General features: G+C 41.5%; 1 protein-coding gene across 1 annotated transcript in view; it reads right to left on the bottom strand.

Moving 5' to 3' along the window:
• Positions 1-10,570: 10,570 nt before the first annotated feature.
• Positions 10,571-23,958, bottom strand: part of LOC124788169 (troponin C, isoallergen Bla g 6.0101-like) — a 50,163-nt gene continuing 36,775 nt past the window's right edge. Inside the window, exon 6 of the mRNA XM_047255322.1 lies at positions 10,571-10,825. Within this exon, the coding sequence (XP_047111278.1) occupies positions 10,797-10,825 (29 nt within the window). The 3' untranslated portion in view covers positions 10,571-10,796. The remainder of the gene's footprint in view (positions 10,826-23,958) is intronic.

Genomic DNA, 23,958 nt, shown 5'->3' with positions numbered 1-23,958 from the left:
TTTGTAGACCCTCACTTCACACGCAGATAGTATGACACTTTGATGTGTATCTAATTTACGTACCCACACATTGTTAAAGAAAACTATTATTGTTGAATTGATAGATGACGTTTAACTTTCAGCTGTTTCACGCTAGTAAAGCAGACGCGACTATATAGTGCCTATTATTTTCTATAAACGAACGGAAATCGAAGACACTGGTACTTACTACGATCACGAGGTTACCTCGAAAGTGAATGGTGGCTGCGATGGTCAGTGCTGGGTCGTAAGCAAGTTCCATAATCCGTAATTCCGTTCAGCCTGCTCTGGCCTCCCCTTTACTGTCTTTCGTTCACTAGCCCGTCGTGTCAGCCGATAAACTTGATACTTTTTAAAGATGGACTCTGCTAAGCAAATCGAAGTAAACAACCTGTCTATGTAATCTGTCGTGCAGAAGTAATAGTTATAGGTATTCGATATTTTTTATGGAAATTTATCTAAAATCCATGTAGCGTGCATAATTAGATAAAAAAGAGCGGTGAACGAATTAAAATGAACGTCTTCAACTTTTGTAGTCCTGTCTTCCTCAGTTACGTGTAATATTACGGTATATTGATAATCTTTACTTATGGACCGTCTGACAGCAACTGAATAAAACACAATTTTAGTGCCATACGCATTTCGCCTTTATTTTCTGTAAGGCATCATCAGTGGCCTGGAATATGTACATATGTACCTATAGGTTACAAACGGTTCTGGTGGTTGGTATTTCCTATTAAGTAGTAATATTTTGAACCGTACTTACAGGTTGCGTGGACGATTGCCTACATATTACGCTCCTGCTGCATTCTTGGTGTTGTTCTGCTTCTTATGAATGCCAATTCGCGGTTTTTTCCCCACATTCCACAGCACTATCAACTGAACACTTCTTTCGATGCAAAAAAAATGAGTTATATCACACCAAAACACACACACACACCCACAAGCGCAGACCACAAAAAAAGAACCACACACACACACACACACACACAGATACAGATCACACACAGATCACAGATAATTCAATAATTACACTCGAAAGTTTGGCAATAACATTCGATCTTTGGCAAAAACATTTGACAGTCGCAAATAGAAACCAAAACATTGCATCGAAACAAGTGTTCAGTTCATAGTGCTGTGGAATGTGCGAAAAAAACCGCAAATTGGCATTCATAAGAAGCAGAACAACACCAAGAATGCAACAGGACCGTAATAAGACGAAACGCGTATGGCACTAAAATTGCGTTTTATTCAGTTGCTTTCAGACGGTCCATAAGTAAAAATTGTCAACATACCGTAATGAAATGAACGTTTCCCAAAAAGGAACGATCACCAATGAACTAGTTCCCAAAGGCAGACGAGTTTGCCCAGGTCTAGTAAGGACACAGCAACATGATACACAGCATGATACACGCTTTGGCTCGGACATCATTTCTGGTTGCGGCGGCATCTTCTCATGAAATTTCAATCACCAACTTTTGCCTCCGAATGGAGAACTATTTTGCTGACGTCGACATACATATGGAGAAACGATAATCATAATAAATTAAGGGAAATCATAGCTCACATGGAAAGATGTAGGTGTTCGTTCTTTCCGCGCCCTATACAGATTGCAATAATAGAGAACTGTGAAGGTGGTTCGACGAAGCCTTTGAGAGGCACTTAAACGTGATTTGCAAAGTAGCTATTGTAATAGGACTAGTCACATGGTAGTTAATGAATGCTTCGATACCACTAAAAGCTTAGCAGATTGTACATTACCCGATCCGCAATATATGTAATGAACAAAAATTGGAAAGTTTGCCTTTCCATAATTTCTGCTAGCAAATTAAACTGTATGGTTCATTAATATACCGAATCAACATGGTTAACATTATTTCAAGTTGTTTAACTGTTATTAACAGAAAGTTATAATTAGTTAGAAAACCTGATGTTGCGAGTTAACATACTGTCGTAAATTTCAGGAAAATTTATAATTTCATTCTCGTGGTTACATTATTACATTCGCAAAGGAATGTTACGAGAAATAAGCCAATAATTAGTTAGCAAAATTCGTTAATTCCAACTTAGCTAAAAGCAGACTTTTGGAACATTTATCAGTCGTCTGATGTATTTAACGTGACTTGTGCGATTTATGTATCATATCATTAATGAAAAATCAATTACACCAGTTGTAATTAACTTTGTCGAATATTCTGATGTGAATACTACTCATTTCCAGTCATTTTGATACTACGAAATTATTTATACACAACTTTAACCTGAAATTCCGTTTTGGCATTTTGCACTGTACCTCAATTAATGTAAGTAATACAGTTCAACCTGAAATCAAGATGTAATTACTGATTTTACAATAGCTATCGTCATTGTAGCTTCATTAACAAATATCCACCCGAGTCAGAAGTGCAATATTTAGAAATGTATTCAGTGTGAATCAACATTTATTGTCTTTAAAATGCTACTAACAGTGTGTTGAAAATCATTAACTTACCATTATAAATCAGTAAATGGAACTGTTTTTTTGACAATAGGCCAAACAACATACATTGCTAAGGTAGGGTGTATTTTAGGCGATGCAAAGCACTGGAAGTCAGTCGCAGTTTCGCCAATGTAATGACGCAAAGTCTAAAACAGTTGCTGTCTTGTCAGTCATGTTGCGTGAAAGCGGTTTATGTGTGAAACACCTTTGTAAATGCTTACGGAAAATACATTTGTTGTTGAAATGATTCGTAAGCTTGTTGGAAAATAGTATTTTAACTTCCAAGTTTCCATCACGTCCGAAATCCAGGCAAATCTGCAGTATACAGACCCTAATAGGCTTCATTGGTGGAGAAGATTCCACACTTCGAAACTAATTATCTACATCTACATCCATCTACATCCATACTCCGCAAGACACCTGACGGTGTGTGGCGGAGGGTACCCTGAGTACCTCTATCGGTTCTCCCTTCTATTCCAGTTTCGTATTGTTCGTGGAAAGAAGGATTGTCGGTATGCCTCCGCGTGGGCTCTAATCTCTCTGATTTTATCCTCATGGCCTCTTCGCGAGATATACGTAGGAGGGAGCAATATACTGTGAAACGTCCCCTTTGAAAAATTGTACAGGACTGTGCTTAACCTGACACACAATATTTTTAGTGCAACGCAATCTGACTTTCAGAAATCCCTACAAAAGAATGGCCCTGCCTAACATTAACCTATGCATTTCACAAATCACTTACCTCACAAAAATCTTCGCTACTCAGGCTACTGCAATACAGCGAGCGCCACTACTGCCAGCTAAATAAAAGATTCAAAGCACTGAAGGCACTAACTACTGATAGGCATAGTTAGCAAATGAAAGATTTTGGTAGAGAACAACCAATGTATTTACCTCAATAGTCATAATATATATATATATCAGTTCATGACAAATTTCAAAACTCCGCCATCTCTCTCCCTACATCCACCACTGCTGGCGGCTGACCTCCAACTGCGCAACGCTACGCGCTGTTCACATCCAGCTGCCGCTGCCCAACACTACAATGGCAGACAACAATGCAAACTAGCCACAGACTGCACACAGCACAGCCAGTGATTTTCACACAGAGCGCTACGTGGCGTTACCAATAAGAAAACCTAAACAGCCTACTTACAACTGCTTGACTCCTCGGTGAAGGTATGTTCTCGAAACTTCACCAAAAGCCCGTACCGAGCTACTGAGCGTCTCTCCTGCGGAGCCTTCCACTGGAGTTTATCTATCATCTCCGTAACGCTTTCGCGATTACTAAACGATCCTGTAACGAAGCGCGCTGCTCTCCGTTGGATCTTCTCTATCTCTTCTATCAACCCTATCTGGTACGGATCCCACACTGCTGAGCAGTATTCAAGCGGTGGGCGAACAAGCGTACTGTAACCTACTTCCTTTGTTTTCGGATTGCATTTCCTTAGGATTCTTCCAATGAATCTCAGTCTGGCATCTGCTTTACCGACGACCAACTTTATATGATCATTCCATTTTAAATCACTCCTAATGCGTACTCCCAGATAATTTATGGAATTAACTGCTTCCAGTTGCTGACCTGCTATTTTGTAGCTAAATGATAAGGGATCTATCTTTCTATGTATTCGCAGCACATTACACTTGTCTACATTGAGATTCAATTGCCATTCCCTGCGCCATGCGTCAATTCGCTGCAGATCCTCCTGCATTTCAGTACAATTTTCCATTGCTACAACCTCTCGATACACCACAGCATCATCTGCAAAAAGCCCCAGTGAACTTCCGATGTCATCCACCAGCTCATTTATGTATATTGTGAATAGCAACGGTCCTATGACACTCCCCTGCGGCACACCTGAAATCACTCTTACTTCGGAAGACTTCCCTCCATTGAGAATGACATGCTGCGTTCTGTTATCTAGGAACTCCTCAATCCAATCACACAATTGGTCTGATAGTCCATATGCTCTTCACGACCGCTACGGTCGCAGGTTCGAATCTTGCCTCAGACATGGATGTTTGTGATGTCCTTAGGTTAGTTAGGTTTAACTAGTTCTAAGTTCTAGGGGACTAATGACCTCAGCAGTTGAGTCCCATAGTGCTCAGAGCCATTTGAACCATATGCTCTTACTTTGTTCATTAAACGACTGTGGGGAACTGTATCGAACGCCTTGCGGAAGTCAAGAAACACGGCATCTACCTGTAAACCCGTGTCTATGGCCCTCTGAGTCCCGTGGACGAATAGCGCGAGCTGGGTTTCACGCGACCGTCGTTTTCGAAAGCCATGCTGATTCCTACAGAGTACATTTCTAGTCTCCAGAAAAGTCATTATCCTCGAACATAATACGTGTTCCAAAATTCTACAACTGATCGACGTTAGAGATATAGGTCTATAGTTCTGCACATCTGTTCGACGTCCCTTCTTGAAAACGGGGATGACCTGTGCCCTTTTCCAATGCTTTGGAACGCTACGCTCTTCTAGAGACCTACGGTACACCGCTGCAAGAAGGGGGGCAAGTTCCTTCGCGTACTCTGTGTAAAATCGAACTGGTATCCCATCAGGTCCAGCGGCCTTTCCTCTTTTGAGCGATTTTAATTGCTTCTCTATCCCTCTGTCGTCTATTTCGATATCTACCATTTTGTCATCTCTGCGACAATCTAGAGAGGGAACTACAGTGCAATCTTCCTCTGTGAAACAGCTTTGGAAAAAGTCATTTAGTATTTCGGCCTTTAGTCTGTCATCCTCTGTTTCAGGACCATTTTGGTCACAGAGTGTCTGGACATTTTGTTTTGATCCAACTACCGCTTTGGCATAAGACAAAAATTTCTTAGGGTTTTCTGCTAAGTCAGCACATAGAACTTCACTTTCGAATTCATTGAACGCCTTTCGCAAAGCCCTCTTCACACTACATTTCGCTTTGTGTAATTTTTGTTTGTCTGCAAGGCTTTGGCTGTGTTTCATCCCTCTCCAGGTCGCCGTCATATTGACCGATGATGGTCGTCTGGGGTACTGCTGAACGGCGACTCAGCGCTGAACACAGTGCGACCTCATTCACCAGCAGTCCATGCTTCTCTGTCATGGCACCAATCCACAAGCAACCGTTCAACTTGTAGTGTTAACGGCAACATGGGGCGGTAGTTCCTTAGTCCAGCAGCTGCTTGTCTCCTACCGAGAGTGCGGGATGACAGAGAAAGTTGCGGGGGAATCCATTACTCCTTCTCGGACGAAAGGCGCAGCTGTGAAATGGCTATGATGTGCTTGCTTGGGGCACAACACGCGGATTGTCTCTTGATGTGGTCAGATGGGGTCGACCGGAAGTTTCACGAAAGTCCACCTGCCCTCAAATTTCCCGCGCAGTACAACATCTGACCACTGTCACATGCAAAGGTCCCACTAAACGATAGGTACTACTCGACCAGTCCTCCAATTCAAGACCCAAAATGGGGCTGCTTTCGTCTTCTGTCTGACGGCATGTCGCAGGTATACGTGGCCTCTCCGACTCCTTCACAGTGATACCTGAAGGCCTGACGCTGTCGACACTCCTTATAATCCCTACCAGGTTTGATACCAACGTTAAACAAGGGCTGTGGCTGTTCTATGTTTCACAGAGAACTGCAGCTCTAATCATTTATGTACAAGGTGTACAACTTTGCTTGCGCCATTTGCCGATATGTGGCTACAGTGGTAAGTAGCGGTCGAAAGAAAAAGATCGCAATTAGCTCGGACCTCGGTCAACATAACCTCATTCAGACATTAGTTGATTTGTGTCTGCATCATAAAGTTGTTCTTGATTGAAATTGTCAGTTTACGACCCTAATTCTCGTCATTTGCGAGAGGTGTTACTGTTTTGTTTCAGTATGAAGAAAACAGCGGCTGAGTCTCATCGAACACTCTCAAGTACGTATGGTTGTTGTTGTGGTCTTCAGTCCTGAGACTGGTTTGATGCAGCTCTCCATGCTACTCTATCCTGTGCAAGCTTCTTCATCTCCCAGTACCTACTGCAACCTACATCCTTCTGAATCTGCTTAGTGTATTCATCTCTTGGTCTCCCTCTACGATTTTTACCCTCCACGCTGCCCTCCAATACTAAATTGGTGATCCCTTGATGCCTCAGAACATGTTCTACCAACCGATCCCTTCTTCTGGTCAAGTTGCGCCACAAACTTCTCTTCTCCCCAATCCTATTCAATACTTCCTCATTAGTTACATGATCTACCCATCTAATGTTCAGCATTCTTCTGTAGCACCACATTTCGAAAGCTTCTATTCTCTTCTTGTCCAAACTATTTATCGTCCATGTTTCACTTCCATACATGGCTACACTCCATCTAAATACTTTCAGAAATGACTTCCTGACACTTAAATCTATACTCGATGTTAACAAATTTCTCTTCTTCAGAAACGGTTTCCTTGCTGTTGCCAGTCTACAGTTTATATCCTCTCTACTTCGACCATCATCAGTTATTTTGCTCCCCAAATAGCAAAACTCCTTTACTACTTTAAGTGTCTCATTTCCTAATCTAATTCCCTCAGCATCACCCGACTTAATTCGACTACATTCCATTAACCTCGTTTCCCTTTTGTTGATGTTCATCTTATATCTTCCTTTCAAGACACTGTCCATTCCGTTCAACTGCTCTTCCAAGTCCTTTGCTGTCTCTGACAGAATTAGAATGTCATCGGCGAACCTCAAAGTTTTTACTTCTTCTCCATGAATTTTAATACCTACTCCGCATTTTTCTTTTGTTTCCTTTACTGCTTGCTCAATATACAGATTGAATAACATCGGGGAGAGGCTACAACCCTGTCTCACTCCCTTCCCAACAACTGCTTCCCTTTCATGCCCCTCGACTCTTATAACTGCTATCCGGTTTCTGTACAAATTGTAAATAGCCTTTCGCTCCCTGTATTTTACCCCTGCCACCTTCAGAATTTGAAAGAGAGTATTCCAGTCAACATTGTCAAAAGCTTTCTCTAAGTCTACAAATGCTAGAAACGTAGGTTTGCCTTTCCTTAATCTTTCTTCTAACATAAGTCGTAAGGACAGTATTGCCTCACGTGTTCCAGTATTTCTACGGAATCCAAACTGATCTTCCCCGAGGTCGGCTTCTACTAGTTTTTCCATTCGTCTGTAAAGTATTCGTGTTAGTATTTTGCAGCTGTGGCTTATTAAACTGACTGTTCGGTAATTTTCACATCTGTCAACACCTGCTTTCTTTGGGATTGGAATTATTGTATTCTTCTTTAAGTCTGAGGGTATTTCGCCTGTTTCATACATTTTGATCACCAGATGGTAGAGTTTTGTCAACACTGGCTCTCCCAAGGCCGTCAGTAGTTCTAATGGAGTGTTGTCTACTCCCGGGGCCTTGTTTGGACTCAGGTCTTTCAGTGCTCTGTGAAACTCTTCACGCAGTATCATATCTCCCATTTCATCTTCATCTACATCCTCTTCATTTCCATAATATTGTCCTCAAGTACATCGCCCTTGTATAGACCCTCTATATACTCCTTCCACCGTTCTGCTTTCCCTTCTTTGCTTAGAACTGAGTTTCCATCTGAGTTATTGATGTTCATACAAGTGGTTCTCTTATCTCCAAAGGTCTCTTTAATTTTCCTGTAGGCAGTATCTATCTTACCCCTAGTGAGACAAGCCTCTACATCCTTACATTTGTCCTCTAGCCATCCCTGCTTAGCCATTTTGCAGTTCCTGTCGATCTCATTTTTGAGACGTTTGTATTCCTTTTTGCCTGCTTCATTTACTGCATTTTTATATTTTCTCCTTTCATCCATTAAATTCAATATTTCTTCTGTTACCCAAGGATTTCTACTAGCCCTTGTCTTTTTACCTACTTGATCCTCTGCTGCCTTCACTACGTCATCCCTCAAAGCTACCCATTCTTCTTCTACTGTATTTCTTTCCCCCATTCCTGTCAATTGTTCCCTTATGCTCTCCCTGAAACTCTGTACAACCTCTGGTTCTTTCAGTTTATGCAGGTCCCATCTCCTTAAGTTCCCACCTTTTTGCAGTTTCTTCAGTTTTAATCTACAGGTCATAACCAATAGATTTTGGTCAGATTCCACATCTGCCCCTGGAAATGTCTTACAATTTAAAACCTGGTTCCTAAATCTCTGTCTTACCATTATATAATCTGATACCTTTTAGTATCTCCAGGTTTCTTCCATGTATACAACCTTCTTTCATGATTCTTAAACGAAGTGTTAGCTATGATTAAGTTATGCTCTGTGCAAAATTCTACCAGACGGCTTCCTCTTTCATTTCTCTCTCCCAATCCATATGTACCCACTACGTTTCCTTCTCTCCCTTTTCCTACTCTCGAATTCCAGTCACCCATGACTAATAAATTTTCATCACCCTTCACTATCTGAATAATTTCTTTTATCTCATCATACATTTCATCAATTTCTTCGTCATCTGCAGAGCTAGTTGGCATATAAACTTGTACTACTGTAGTAGGTGTGGGCTTCGTATCTATCTTGGCCACAATAATGCGTTCACTATGCTGTTTGTAGTAGCTTACCCGCATTCGTATTTTCCTATTCATTACTAAACCTACTCCTAGATTAGCCCTATTTGATTTTGTGTTTATAACCCTGTAGTCACCTGACCAGAAGTCAGGTAAGGACGCTATTAGTGAAAGAACGTGTCGTGAGTGGTTTCAACGCTTGAAGAACGGTAATTTTAACATCGTAAACTGGCGTAGTGGTGGAAGAGAGAATGTTTTCGAAGATGCAGAATTGGAGACATTACTGAGTGAAGACTCGCGTCAAACTCAAGAAGAATTGGCACGATTAGTGGGAGTGACACAGCGAGGCATTTCAAAACGTCTCAAGGCTATGGGCATGACTCGGAAAGAAGGAACTTTAGTCACGTGTGAGCTGAAATCAAGAGACGTTGAACGGCGTTTACGTGTTTGTGAAAAGTTGCAGGCAATAACGGAAGGGATTTCTGCTTCGCATTGTGACCGGAGACGAAAAATGGCTTAATTACGATAACCCTAAACGAAACAATCATAGGGATATACCGGCCATGCTTCCACGTCGACTGCCAAACCGAATATTCGCGACTCCAAGATCACGCTCTGCATTTGGTGGGACCACCTCGGCGTCGTGTACTATGAGGAGTTAAAACCAAGAGAAACAATCACAGGTGCTCATTATCGAACGCAATTAATGCGTTTGAGCAGAGCACTAAAAGACAAACGGCCGCAATACAGCGAGAGACACGATAAAGTGATTTTGCAGCACGACAACGCTCGACCCCACGTTGCAAAAGAGGTCAAAACGTACTCGGAAACGTTAAGATGGGAAGTCCTACCCCACCCTCTGACTATCACCTGTTTACATCAGTGGCGCATGGCCTGGCTGACCAACACTTCCGATCTCATGAAGAAGTCAGAGATTGGATCGATTCGTGGATCGCTTCAAAAGATGAACAATTTCTTCGACGCAGGGTTCGTACACTGCCCGATACGGTCGCAGGTTCGAATCCTGCCTCGGGCATGGATGTGTGTGATGTCCTTAGGTTTAAGTAGTTCTAAGTTCTAGGGGACTGATGACCAGAGAAGTTAAGTCCCATAGTGCTCAGAGCCATTTGAACCATTTGAACACTGCCCGAAAGATGGGAGGAAATATGGCCAGCAATGAAAAATACTTTGAATGATACATGTGTAACCAGTCTGTTTCATTAAAGCCTCAAATGTTGGGGAAAACACGGCGGAAGCAAAGTTTTACACCTTGTATATGTTGATGGAGTGTACATGTACGAAGTTACATTGACATCCGACCATATCTTCTGTCTGCTTCACGTTTTTTGTCAGGCAGTATAGTCAGAAAACATCCCTGAATAACCTCCGAAATTTTGTCAGCGGAATTTTGGTTCAGCATGTGTATCGTTAACTAGATTACAGTGTTATCCCAACACACACATGTCCATTTTTTGTCGAGTCCTCGAAACAATCTGCCAGAATATTTTTTCCAAATACAAACTGGTGACAATACCCAAACTCGAAGCTTTACCCAATTTGGTCAAGAAATGAAACGAAGGGCAATTTAAATTTACAAAATTTATTTTAATAATGTTGTGAGTAATACAGCTGTACACCGGGGCACCGTGGTCACCGCAGAAGAGGTAGCTAAGAGGCTCACATGACATCCAAAACCAAGTGTTGAGAAGAGGACGGTAGTGACGCGGAGGGGGCCGAGCCACTGGTAGGCGGGGCGGGTCGTAACGTGGCGTGACGTGATTGGCGCTGCCCGCAGCGCCTCCAACACCTCCTACTCTCCGGTCATCACCTCCATGAACTCTGCAACAAAGCACAAAAAACATGAGCAATAGTTCCGCGCTCACCACTACAATCCGTTCATCGTGCGAATAAACCTGATGTAAACATTGCACTATGTATTCTTGCGCCATTGCTGGAACCTCATATGGATTTCCGTATCACTGGCGACTGCAGCCAAGCTATCCTCGAGTGCTGTCAAGTAAGATAATAATGGTAAATTTTGTGCTGTGCGTTACGCGCACATCGACTTACGGGACAACTGTTTTACCGGCGTATTTAACTTGGACAGCACTGGCCGATCAGCCAGTACAGCTCACGGGGGTGAAAGCTATATGGGAGAAGAGGCAACAAGCCAGGTAGTTCCTTTCAGACCACTAGAGGCGCTATGGGTCAAACGAAGCTGCAATTGACCAATGACAAGTGTCCAATGGCGGTTATTGATATTATATCGTCTTGCTCTGTACTGAAGTCCACGGTTACAGTCGTCTTGGTATATGTTTCATATTTACATACTACTCATGTTCATTATAAACAGGTTTATTACTTTAAATTTCATAAAGTTCACTGTGGAACTGAAGAGATTTCCTGCAGAAAAAATGTCCGCAATTAATCCTAAGGTAAGACATCTAATTTTCAGTAAATAATCTCGTTGGCTATAAATGAAATGTATTCTCTTCTGTCGTGAATGAAGCTGTGTGATTTCTGTTGGCTTACTTAAATAACTTTGATATGTCAGTAGCAGTTTTATTTGATGAAGAATTTTATGTTTTTCAGAATATTCAACACAACAAATTGACGTAGAAATACTCCTGTAAATTCCCTGGCTGTTCACCTGGACATTACGTCGGTTCAACGGAGAAAGTTAGGAACAAGCATTTCAACAGGTTTCCAAAACTATTTTAAGGATTGCTTCTGAAGCGGAAAAGTCTTTGTAAACTGTGACCTGATGTGAATTGTGCTACTTATTTTGTTTGTTAAGATCATTTTTTTGAGGAAGATTTTATGAATAAAACTAGGCATAGGCTAGAACAGGGGTGAGTTTCCAAAACATGTGGCAGGTGTTCCATGTGAAATTGTTAAAATCAGTAGTGAATCAGGTGAAACTGTTGCTCATAGTGAAATTTTTATCGTGTGCTTAACAAATAAAAAGTAAGTTTTGTTTTCATTTCAGTTTTTAGCCACCTTTCCTATTTTTGGTACTTAATATTGATGTCTTCTTTTTTGTGTTGAAGCGTTTACAGTTATATGATGTAGGAACTTTTTTAAGAAATTACAGTCCTGAAACATAGTTGCAACAAATTTTATAGAGTTCGTCATTCATTAACACTGTGACAAAGATTTCTTAATTGAACCTCTTTAACTGCCGATTATTCTTTTAATAATAGTTTTTTTTCTTCCATTGACCCCACAGCTTATAAGATGTCAAAGTATGACATTATTCAGGAATATTTGTGGTCCAATTTATATGCAAAAATTTTATTTAGCTTCAGCTATTTAAGCTACAAGTTTGTTTCGACTTACTGTCAGTTTCAAGTCTTGCGTCTAGTTTTTATGACGCACAAAACATCCTGGACCTCTTATATGTTGATAGAAATCAATATAAGTGTGTCAGTTTGCAAGTCTATTCTTGACGTTTGCGTCTGACAGTCGCTGCTTCTATGGTCTTTTCTTGAGCAGCAACTGTCAGGCGCAAACATCAAGAATAGACTTGCAAACTGACACACTTATATTGATTTCTATCAACATATAAGAGCTCCAGGATGCTTTGTGCGTCATAAAAACTAGACGCAAGGCTTGAAACTGACAGTAAGTCGAAACAAACTTGTAGCTTAAATAGCTGACGCTAAATAAAATTGTTGCAGCTAAATTGGACTACAAATATTCGTGAATAATAGGTTGTCACTGCTGTATTGCACTGTGCTATAGCTGTGTTTAAGTTATTTTATTATGATGCTAGCCAAAATAATTACATAGCACGCCCAGAAAACTGAGATAAGAAAATTAAAAAAAAAAAAAAAAAAAACAAAGAGCAGCGTACATAAGCTAGGAGGGATGCAACCCGCAATGTCTATCCTTTTTTAGTTCATCTCCATACCACCATAGGCGCTGTTATCGGTCAGTGTTGCCCTCTTTTAACAGGGGAGTTGCGCTTCTCTTTTCTTGTTGTTCTGTGGTACAGTTAGCCTGCAGTGACGTGGCCAGCTGAAGCTCACAAGTAAAAAGAGATTAGCAGAGTAGCAATACAAAAATGAAATAATACACTACAAATCTCCCACAATACGCTCCTTAGACGAAAACCGCAACACGTTATCGTTTTTAGCTAATGTACTATTGTAATTAAAAACAAGACTGATGAAAATTCCTTACTTAACCACAGGATAATTTTTATGCATAAGCTGTGTGTAACATAAGAGAGTATTGAAGGATTTCACCGTATAGTTAAATATTGAAGCCACTGAAGGTATTACTTACAGTCACTCGTCTGGTAATCTCATAGCTCCTTCCTTATCCGAATCCAAGAAATACATTTCAGTTCTGGAAGTGTCACCTGCTACGTTGAGAACGAGCCTATCAACAACAGAATCCACGAAACCAACCAGGCGCAGCATTTTCTCGTCTTCTTTTATGACAAGCCGTTCTATATTCCACCAGCATTCGGCAGTGACGCGTGGGAAAGCTGTGTGTGTTAGTTCCAGTACGTCTGGCAGCTTAACAGTCTTGTTACTTCCCGGGCCAAATCCCGCAGTTTGGCTCCAGATCAGGTATGTTGGGTTCATATTGTAATGGGACAGTAGCAAACGTAAAAATGCAGCATTTGTATGATGTGCTCGATGCTGTGAAAATGATTGTTTTTCATGTTTCTACGATACTTATCTACCTCTGTGGTATAAAATGATGGACATAGTCCTAATAAAGAGGATTTGGTTTTTCATTTTTGCCTTAAAAATGAAATTGTTACGTTTCCCTAATATAAACAACTTTTATGAACAGTCTTTCATAAAAATCGATAATTAGGAATTTGTATTTGAAATGGAAACAGGAATTTCGCGTCCAATTTGTAATTAGAAACAAGAAGACGTGCATAATTCATAGAAAATGATGATGAGTTTTATAATTACGAGATGTAGGTATTTCAAATTGAACAAGGGAAATAATTGATATTGGGGAGATTTAAACCAACGAATGAAAAATGCTTTTATGTTCACATTGCATTACGCTACTGACTACGCTACACGTTCAGTCTAAAATGTTTTATTAACTGCATTATTACAACGCTGGGAAAACTTCAAAGCCGATTATTTCCGTAAATTAATGAAAAATATTAAGAACAGCCTATTTCTCAGCACCTTTTAGCCGAGTTCCACGTGTGTATTTCACTACGGAACAGAAAGTAGCCTCAGCCATTTTCATACTACGCATTAACAGTGCGAGAATCGGCACAACGCAGCAGAGGCCGTGACTGTACATGATTTTTGAAATAAAAACTACGTAGCTAAAACGTGATTAAGAAAAATGTTGATTGCTATTAATACATTTGAATGTCTTAAAGTTTGATTTAACGTAATTTAGTAATAAGATATCTAATACATATGTAGGACCTACTTCCAAGAGCGTAACAACACCAGAGTACGTGTGCTAAGGCTTCACACCAATCATCGCGTTTGTGTTTGTCTACATCAGGTTTATTCTGATGATGAACGGATTATAGTATTAGTTGACAAAGACAGCTGTAGACCTGAGTGTAGCAAGAATCAACTTGGTCAAGGGACTGTTTACAGCCACGCGTCAGTTCAAAATAGTGCGCGTTGTCCTCTTGCACAGGAAACCCATCACGGAAAATGCTTTTACTCGTACCCAAGACGACTTCGTGTCAACATCGTTAAATTTATTGGTGATGAGACGCAGAAAGGGGAAACAGTGCTAAGGGAAAATGGGACAGAATACACTGAGGTGAGAAAAATCATGGGACAGCGATATGCACATATACAGATAGCGATAGTATCGCGTACACAATGTATAAAAGGATTCGTGTGAAACCGTTTCCGACGCGATTATGACCGCACACAGGAATTAACAGAATTTGAACGCGAAATGGTATGAAAAATATTTATAAGCTAAGAAATATGTAAATAACAATTATAGTGTGTAAGAAAAATGTTTTGTAAAATTTATTTAAGTTCTTTGCATGTCGATGGTGACAGTGAAGTATCCGTGCCAAGCTCTTTGTTACGGGAGAGCCCGCGCATTGATACATAGGGAGCGCGGAGAGAAGCGTGCAGCATTGTCGATAGAACACTCTCGAGTCAACCTTTGTGCAGTGAAGGTGTGTGTAGAGACAGAGCGGTGTGCCTGTTCGCGACCAGCTATATGTTACTTGAAGAATACTATAATTATATAATGGGTAATTATTCATGAACTACTAAAAATTGACGTCATGAAGACATCAAATGTATCGGGTGATCAAAAAGTCAGTATAAATGTGAAAACTGAATAAATCACGGACGAATGTAGATAGAGAGGTACAAATTGACACACATGCTTGGAATGACATGGGGTTTTATTAGAACCAAAAAAATACAAAATTTCAAAAAATGTCCGACAGATGGCGCTTCATCTGATCAGAATAGCAATAATTAGCATAACAAAGTAAGACAAAGCAAAGATGATGTTCTTTACAGGAAATGCTCAATATGTCCACCATCATTCCTCAACAGTAGCTGTAGTCGAGGAATAATGCTGTGAACAGCACTGTAAAGCATGTCCGGAGTTATGGTGAGGCATTGGAGTCGGATGTTGTCTTTCAGCATCCCTAGAATGTCGGACGATCACGATACACTTGCGACTTCAGGTACCCCAAAGCCAATAATCGCACGGACCGAGGTCTAGGGACCTGGGAGGCCAGGCATGACGAAAATGGCGTCTGAGCACACGATTATCACCAAACGACGCGCACAAGAGATCTTTCACGCGTCCAGGAAGATGGGGTAGAGCGCCGTCCTGCACAAACATCGTACGTTCCAGGAGGTGTTTATCATCCAGGCTGGGGATGATGCGATTCTGTAACATAACGGCGTACCTCTCACCCGTCACGGTTGTTGATGTTGTTGTGGTCTTCAGTCCTGAGACTGGTTTGATGCAACTCTCCATGCTACTCCATCCTGTGCAAGCTTTTTCATCTCCCAGTACCTACTGCAACCTACATCCTTCTGAATCTGCTTAGTGTATTCATCTCTTGGTCTCCCTCTACGATTTTTACCCTCCACGCTGCCCTCCAATACTAAATTGGTGATCCCTTGATGCCTCAGAACATGTCCTACCAACCGATCCCTTCTTCTGGTCAAGTGTGCCACAAACGTCTCTTCTCCCCAATCCTATTCAATACTTCCTCATTAGTTATGTGATCTACCCATCTAATCTTCAGCATTCTTCTGTAGCACCACATTTCGAAATCTTCTATTCTCTTCTTGTCTAAACTATTTATCGTCCATGTTTCACTTCCATACATGGCTACACTCCATACAAATACTTTCAGAAATAACTTCCTGACACTTAAATCTATACTCGATGTTAACAAATTTCTCTTCTTCAGAAACGCTTTCCTTGCCATTGCCAACCTACATTTTATATCCTCTCTACTTCGTCCATCATCAGTTATTTTGCTCCCCAAATAGCAAAACTCCTTTACTACTTTAAGTGTCTCATTTCCTAATCTAATACCCTCAGCATCACCCGACTTAACTCGACTACATTCAATTATCCTCGTTTTGCTTTTGTTGATGTTCATCTTATATCCTCCCTTCAAGACACCATCCATTCCGTTCAACTGCTCTTCCAAATCCTTTGCTGTCTCTGACAGAATTACAATGTCATCGGCCAACCTCAAAGTTTTTATTTCTTCTCCATGAATTTTAATACCTACCCCGAATTTTTCTTTTGTTTCCTTTACTGCTTGCTCAATATACAGATTGAACAACATCGGGGAGAGGCTACAACCCTGTCTCACTCCCTTCCCAACCACTGCTTCTCTTTCATGCCCCTCGACTCTTATAACTGCCATCTGGTTTCTGTACAAATTGTAAATAGCCTTTCGCTCCCTGTACTTTACCCCTGCCACCTTAAGAATTTGAAAGAGAGTATTCCAGTCAACATTGTCAAAAGCTTTCTCTAAGTCTACAAATGCTAGAAACGTAGGTTTGCCTTTCCTTAATCTTTCTTCTAAGATAAGTCGTAAGGTCAGTATTGCCTCACGTGTTCCAGTGTTTCTACGGAATCCAAACTGATCTTCCCCGAGGTTAGCTTCTACTAGTTTTTCCATTCGTCTGGAAAGAATCGTGTTAGTATTTTGCAGCTGTGACATATTAAGCTGATAGTTCAGTACACCTGCTTTCTTTGGGATTGGAATTATTATATTCTTCTTGAAGTCTGAGGGTATTTCGCCAGTTTCATACATCTTGCTCACCAGATGGTAGAGTTTTGTCAGGACTGGCTCTCCCACGGCCGTCAGTAGTTCCAATGGAATATTGTCTACTCCGGGGGCCTTGTTTCGACTCAGGTCTTTCAGTGCTCTGTCAAACTCTTCACGCAGTATCGTATCTCCCATTTCATCTCCATCTACATCCTCTTCCATTTCCATAATATTGTGGCTCTGAGCACTATGGGACTTAACATCTATGGTCATCAGTCCCCTAGAACTTAGAACTACTTAAACCTAACTAACCTAAGGACAGCACACAACACCCAGCCATCACGAGGCAGAGAAAATCCCTGACCCCGCCGGGATTCGAACCCGGGAACCCGGGCCCATAATATTGTCCTCAAGTACATCGCCCTTGTATAGACCCTCTATATACTCCTTCCACCTTTCTGCTTTCCCTTCTTTGCTTAGAGCTGGGTTTCCATCTGAGCTCTTGATATTCATACAAGTCGTTCTCTTATCTCCAAAGGTCTCTTTAATTTTCCTGTAGGCGGTATCTATCTTACCCCTAGTGAGATAGGCCTCTACATCCTTACATTTGTCCTCTAGCCATCCCTGCTTAGCCATTTTGCACTTCCTGTCGATCTCATTTTTGAGACATTTGTATTCCTTTTTGCCTGTTTCACTTACTGCATTTTTATATTTTCTCCTTTCATCAATTAAATTCAATATTTCTTCTGTTACCCAAGGATTTCTACTAGCCCTCGTCTTTTTACCTACTTGATCCTCTGCTGCCTTCACTACTTCATCCCTCAAAGCTACCCATTCTTCTTCTACTGTATTTATTTCCCGCATTCCTGTCAACTGCTCCCTTATGCTCTCCCTGAATCTCTGTACAACCCCTGGTTCTTTTAGTTTATCCAGGTCCCATCTCCTTAAATTCCCACCTTTTTGCAGTTTCTGCAGTTTTAATCTACAGGTCATAACCAATAGATTGTGGTCAGAGTCCACATCTGCCCCTGGAAATGTCTTACAATTTAAAACCTGGTTCCTAAATCTCTGTCTTACCATTATATAATCTATCTGATACCTTTTAGTATCTCCAGGGTTCTTCCATGTATACAACCTTCTTTCATGATTCTTAAACCAAGTGTTAGTTATGATTATGTTGTGCTCTGTGCAAAATTCTACCAGGCGGCTTCCTCTTTCATTTCTGTCCCCCAATCCATATTCACCTACTATGTTTCCTTCTCTCCCTTTTCCTACACTCGAATTCCAGTCACCCATGACTATTAAATTTTCGTCTCCCTTCACAATCTGAATAATTTCTTTTATTTCATCATACATTTCTTCAATTTCTTCGTTATCTGCAGAGCTAGTTGGCATATAAACTTGTACTACTGTAGTAGGTGTGGGCTTCGTATCTATCTTGGCCACAATAATGCGTTCACTATGCTGTTTGTAGTAGCTTACCCGCATTCCTATTTTCCTATTCATTATTAAACCTACTCCTGCATTACCCCTATTTGATTTTGTGTTTATAACCCTGTAGTCACCTGACCAGAAGTCTTGTTCCTCCTGCCACCGAACTTCACTAATTCCCACTATATCTAACTTCAACCTATCCATTTCCCTTTTTAAATTTTCTAACCTACCTGCCCGATTAAGGGATCTGACATTCCACGCTCCGATCCGTAGAACGCCAGTTTTCTTTCTCCTGATAAAGACATCCTCTTGAGTAGTCCCCGCCCGGAGATCCGAATGGGGGACTATTTTACCTCCGGAATATTTTACCCAAGAGGACGCCATCATCATGTAATCATACAGTAAAGCTGCATGCCCTCGGGAAAAATTACGGCTGTAGTTTCCCCTTGCTTTCAGCCGTTCGCAGTACCAGCACAGCAAGGCCGTTTTGGTTATTGTTACAAGGCCAGATCAGTCAATCATCCAGACTGTTGCCCTTGCAACTACTGAAAAGGCTGCTGCCCCTCTTCAGGAACCACACGTTTGTCTGGCCTCTCAACAGATACCCCTCCGTTGTGGTTGCACCTACGGTACGGCTATCTGTATCGCTGAGGCACGCAAGCCTCCCCACCAACGGCAAGGTCCATGGTTCATGGGGGCAGTTACAAAACCAGAATCACGCATTTCCTCGAAGAAAAAGGGCCCGATAACGGTAGATGTGGTAAATCCAACCCATACCGTGACTTTCTCGTCTTGCAATGGAGTTTCCACGACAGCTCTAGGATTTTCGGTAGCCCAAATTCTGCAGTTGCGGGCGTTGACAGACCCTCGGAGCGTGAAATGAGCTTCGTCGGTCCACAACACGTTACTCAACCAATCGTCATCTTCCGCCATCTTTTGAAACGCCCACACCGCAAATGCCCTCCGCTTCACTAAATCGCAAGGTAACAGTTCATGATGCCGCCTGATTTTGTACGGATAGCATCGCAGGGTACGCCTCAGTGCCAACCAAACACTAGTGTATGGAATGCCGGTGTGACGTGCGACTGCACGAGCGCTGACTTCCCCGTGCATAGACGAACCCGCCACAGTCTCCATTTCTTCCTGAACTGTCTCAGCAGCATTACGCCTCGTGCTCGGTCGGCCACTACGACGTCTATCGTCTAAACAACCCGTGGATTCGAACTTCGAAATCATTCTCGCCACAGCTGCATTTGTTCGAATCCCCTTCCTATGGCGATAGGATCGTAACGCTGAAGTAGCACATTCCCCTTTCTGATAATACAGCTTCACTAAAAGCACCTTTTCGGGTAACGTCAACATGCTGCGACTGCTGGCGCATCTGATTCTCTCTCTCACTACAGCTCCTTTTATACACGATTGTCATTCGCAGTCACTGACGTTTTGCTGTCCAACGCCATCTGTCGGACATTTTGTGAACATTTTTTTTTCTAATAAAACCCCATGTCATTCTAAGCATGTGTGTCAATTTTTACCCCTCTATCTACATTATTCCGTGGTTTATTAAGTTTTCAGATTTATACTGACTTTTTGATCACCCGGTATTTAAGCGGTAACTGCATATTGTAAGTTCGTTGTTACATTTTTAATCAGTTTTATGTAAACGATCCCCAAACTAAAATTTTATAGATTGAATTACTATAAAGAGCTAAAAATTTATATTCAATAATTTTCAGAATAGATCAGTTTATCTCAGTCAATATCGTATTATTTTTCATTGAACCCAGTAACCTCAAGATTTAACTTTTGTTGACTTTTCTCAATTTTTTAATTTAATAATGACATTGAAATTTTCACCAGTAACTTCAATCAAAAAAGCAAATGAATAATAAGTACAGTTTTAGCTCACATATTTGCAATCCCAGTAAATAAATGCCAGCCCGAATAATTATCAACAATAGATCAGAGTGAGTGTATTCAGAGATGCAGTCAGATAACGTTATCCAGAGGCGATCCAGTAAAATAAAAGGTGAGGAAAATATATATGTATGTTCTCAGGTTGACTGCATAGATAACCAGCAGTAATAAGGGCCACGGCGTAAGCTTATGTGTTCACGTCGAAATAATCTTCGTTTTATCAATCACATGAATATTGTTACCAATAAAGGCACAAGGCATACAACAGTGTGTACGCTAACAACTATCAGATCAGACACGTTGTCAAAAGCAGGTCCAGGCAGGAAAGCTGCAAGGCACAAAAAGTTCAATTCTCTTTCTTTCTTTCATTAGGTTTATTCTAAAGGTTATCGTCCAAACGCATTAAGTTCAATCATTATTTCTTTTGTTTATTCGACGGGAAGGTTTCAATGGGACATTCCATTTCGGAAATCGTTAGGGAATCCAATATTTCGAGATACACTGTGTTAAAGAGTACGATGAAAATACCAAATTTGAGGCACTGCCTCTCACCACGGCTAACGCAGTGGGCCGACGGCCTCCACTTATCCACTGAGCGCAGCGGCGTTTGCGTAGAGTTGTCAGTGCTCATAGACAAACAACACTGAGTGGAATAATCACAGAAAAGAGTGTGCAATGTACGACGAACGATCCTTTAGTACAGTGCGACGAAATGTGGCATTAATGGGCTATGGCAGCAGACGACCGACGCTGGTGTGTTTGCTAAAAGCACATCGCGTGCAGAGCCTCTCGGGGGCTGGCGTCCATATCGAATGGATTCTACAAGAGTGGAAAACCGTGGGCTGGTCAGATAACAGCCGATTTCAGTTGGGAAATCAGGCCGGTGTGTCCGTGCGGTTCTAGGTGCTTCAGTCTGGAACCGCCTGACCGCTACCGTCGCAGGTTCGAATCCTGCCTCGGGCATGGATGTGTGTCATGTCCTTAGGTTAGTTAGGTTGAAATGGTTCTAAGTTCTAGGGGACTGATGACAACAGGTGTCAAGTCCCATAGTACTCAGAGCCATTTTTCAGTTGGTAAGAGCTGATGGTAGGATTCGAGTGTGGCGCATATCCAACAAAGCCGTGGACCCAAGTCACTGTGCAAGCTGTTGGTGGCTCCGTAATGGTGTGGGCTGTGTTTACATGGAATGGACAGGGTCTTTTCATCCAACTGAACCGATGATTACTGGAAATGGTTTCGTTAGGCTACTTGGAGAGCGTTTCCAGCCATTCATGATCTTCACATTCCCAAATAATGATGGAATTTTTATGGGTGACAATGCGCCAAGTCACAGGGTCACCGTTGATCGCGACTGCTTTGAAGAACATTCTGGAAAGTTTGAGCGAATAATTTGGCCACTCATATCTCCCGGCATGAATTCCATCGAGCATTTTTGGGTTGTAATCTAGTGGTCAGTTCGTGTACAAAATCCTGCACCGGTGTTTCGCAATTATGGACGGCTATATAGAGGCATCTTAGCTCATTATTTCGGCAGGAGACTTCTAACGACTTTTTGAGTCCATGCCAAGCCGGGCGCTGAACTACGCAGCGCAAAAGGCACGGTATTAGGAGGCATCCCATGACTTCAGTCTCCTCAGTGCATACAAGCAAAATCTAGAAGTGTACACCAGGGTCACTCTGACTTTACTGTTTACTGTGCATACTCCACTGCACATACACAGCCCTCTTCCACTAATGTAAATCCAGCACTGGGTGAGACACAGCAGAGGACAGACGTTCGAAGCTGTGAGTCATTGTTTAATTAATTTGACAGAAATATCTTTTGAAGGGTCAGTGTGACCCTGGAGTGCACATTGTGTAACTGTTCTGCCGCCAAGTGTGTAGCTCATTTACGTGGAAACAGCGCGTAGGAATGACATTTTGCGGATGGAAGATGCTGTACACGAAACATTGTGAGAAGAACTCGATCATAAGAGTGAGGCAAGTGACTTCAGCGAAGAAAATTATTCTGAAGGCGATGCTCCTGGACCAGTATAGACAATGGCGAAACTGATCAGTCTGCCGATTCTTGAGACAGCGATGTCCACAGTGAGAATGGACATTGCTCGAACAGAGCTGTCTGCAACAGAACATTGGCTATAACACTCCATGCTCCATACTCCAAGAGTGTGGAAATAATGAATGAAAGGATTTGTGAATAATTGAGAACACCGCAAAGTATTCGCGTAATATGTGCATTTCATCAAATGAATAGCATCTCCATCTAATTAAACTGCAAATAAAATCTTTAGATCTGGCTCACTTTCAAGTTTCTTCATTGAAAGGTTTTAGTGACAGTTTTTACTTAGTCTCGAATTGCAGATGTGTTAATGATTATGAAATGATTGAAAAAGCACTTACGAGAGGTTAAATAAACTTAGTTTACTACATGAGAGTCCGGATTCAATAAACATTATATCGTCTGGCAATTTCTCCAGCAAATAATTCAGGGTCACTGTGAGCCGAGCGAACACACTGTGTGGCAATTTCAGAGGTGTACGCTGCTGGGGCTAAAGTCAAGTAAGACGACCGAGTGCAAACGAAGGAAGGAGGGGTACGATGCAAATCATTCAAATATCTCCCCCAAAGAAGAAGACACAGTGCGCACAGTAAATAAGCCATTGACCGTGTGGACAAATGTGTTATAGGGCAAGAATTTCGAAGAAACGCCAACTTTCGTTGCACGCAGTGGGCGTCAAGGCGATCAAGAAATTTCTAAAATAATTGTTCTCTGTCTGTCGGATATGATTTTGAGAGGTGCCAGAAGAAACAAATCATCATGTTCGGAACTAGACAATACAATATCAAAAAAGGCGCGTTTAATTTCCGGCGAAAGAAATAAAGTACCAGACGTGGCCTGCCTTTTATCCAAACACATTGCATTGTGAATAAATGTTGTCACAGTAATTAGTACCGGTGGAACATTTTCAAATAAAAGTGTCGGTCGATATTTAATTGTAGTGCTATGCACGGCATTTGTATATGGGCAGAGGTGTGGCAGGACTGCACGTGTAAGAATACTGGAGTCTGTGCTGTAAGAATTATTGTATGTAAGGTCCGCTGCTGCTGTTACGAAATTAATTTAACGTATATCTTCACAGCCGCCGAGGTGTTGTTTACACATAATTTAAACTATCAACAGCTGCGGCAGAACAGTGTAGGACACGCATGAAGTTATTTGGAATGTAAAGAAGAGTTGGACAATTGTGCCCACACTGTTCCTGAATACTTTATTTTAGAAATTCTATTATTCAGTAGAAAGCATGTATAGAAACTAACTGAAGACGCTATAACTTAAGCGAAATACGGCTGGGTACAAATGAAGAAAATTATGTTTGCTTAAGGGGAAAATTGTTCC

Source organism: Schistocerca piceifrons, chromosome 3 (genome assembly GCF_021461385.2).
Source record: "Schistocerca piceifrons isolate TAMUIC-IGC-003096 chromosome 3, iqSchPice1.1, whole genome shotgun sequence".
Lineage (NCBI taxonomy): Eukaryota > Metazoa > Arthropoda > Insecta > Orthoptera > Acrididae > Schistocerca > Schistocerca piceifrons.
The sequence above is the reverse complement of the archived record's forward strand: the minus strand, read 5'-3'. Positions and strand labels throughout refer to the sequence as shown.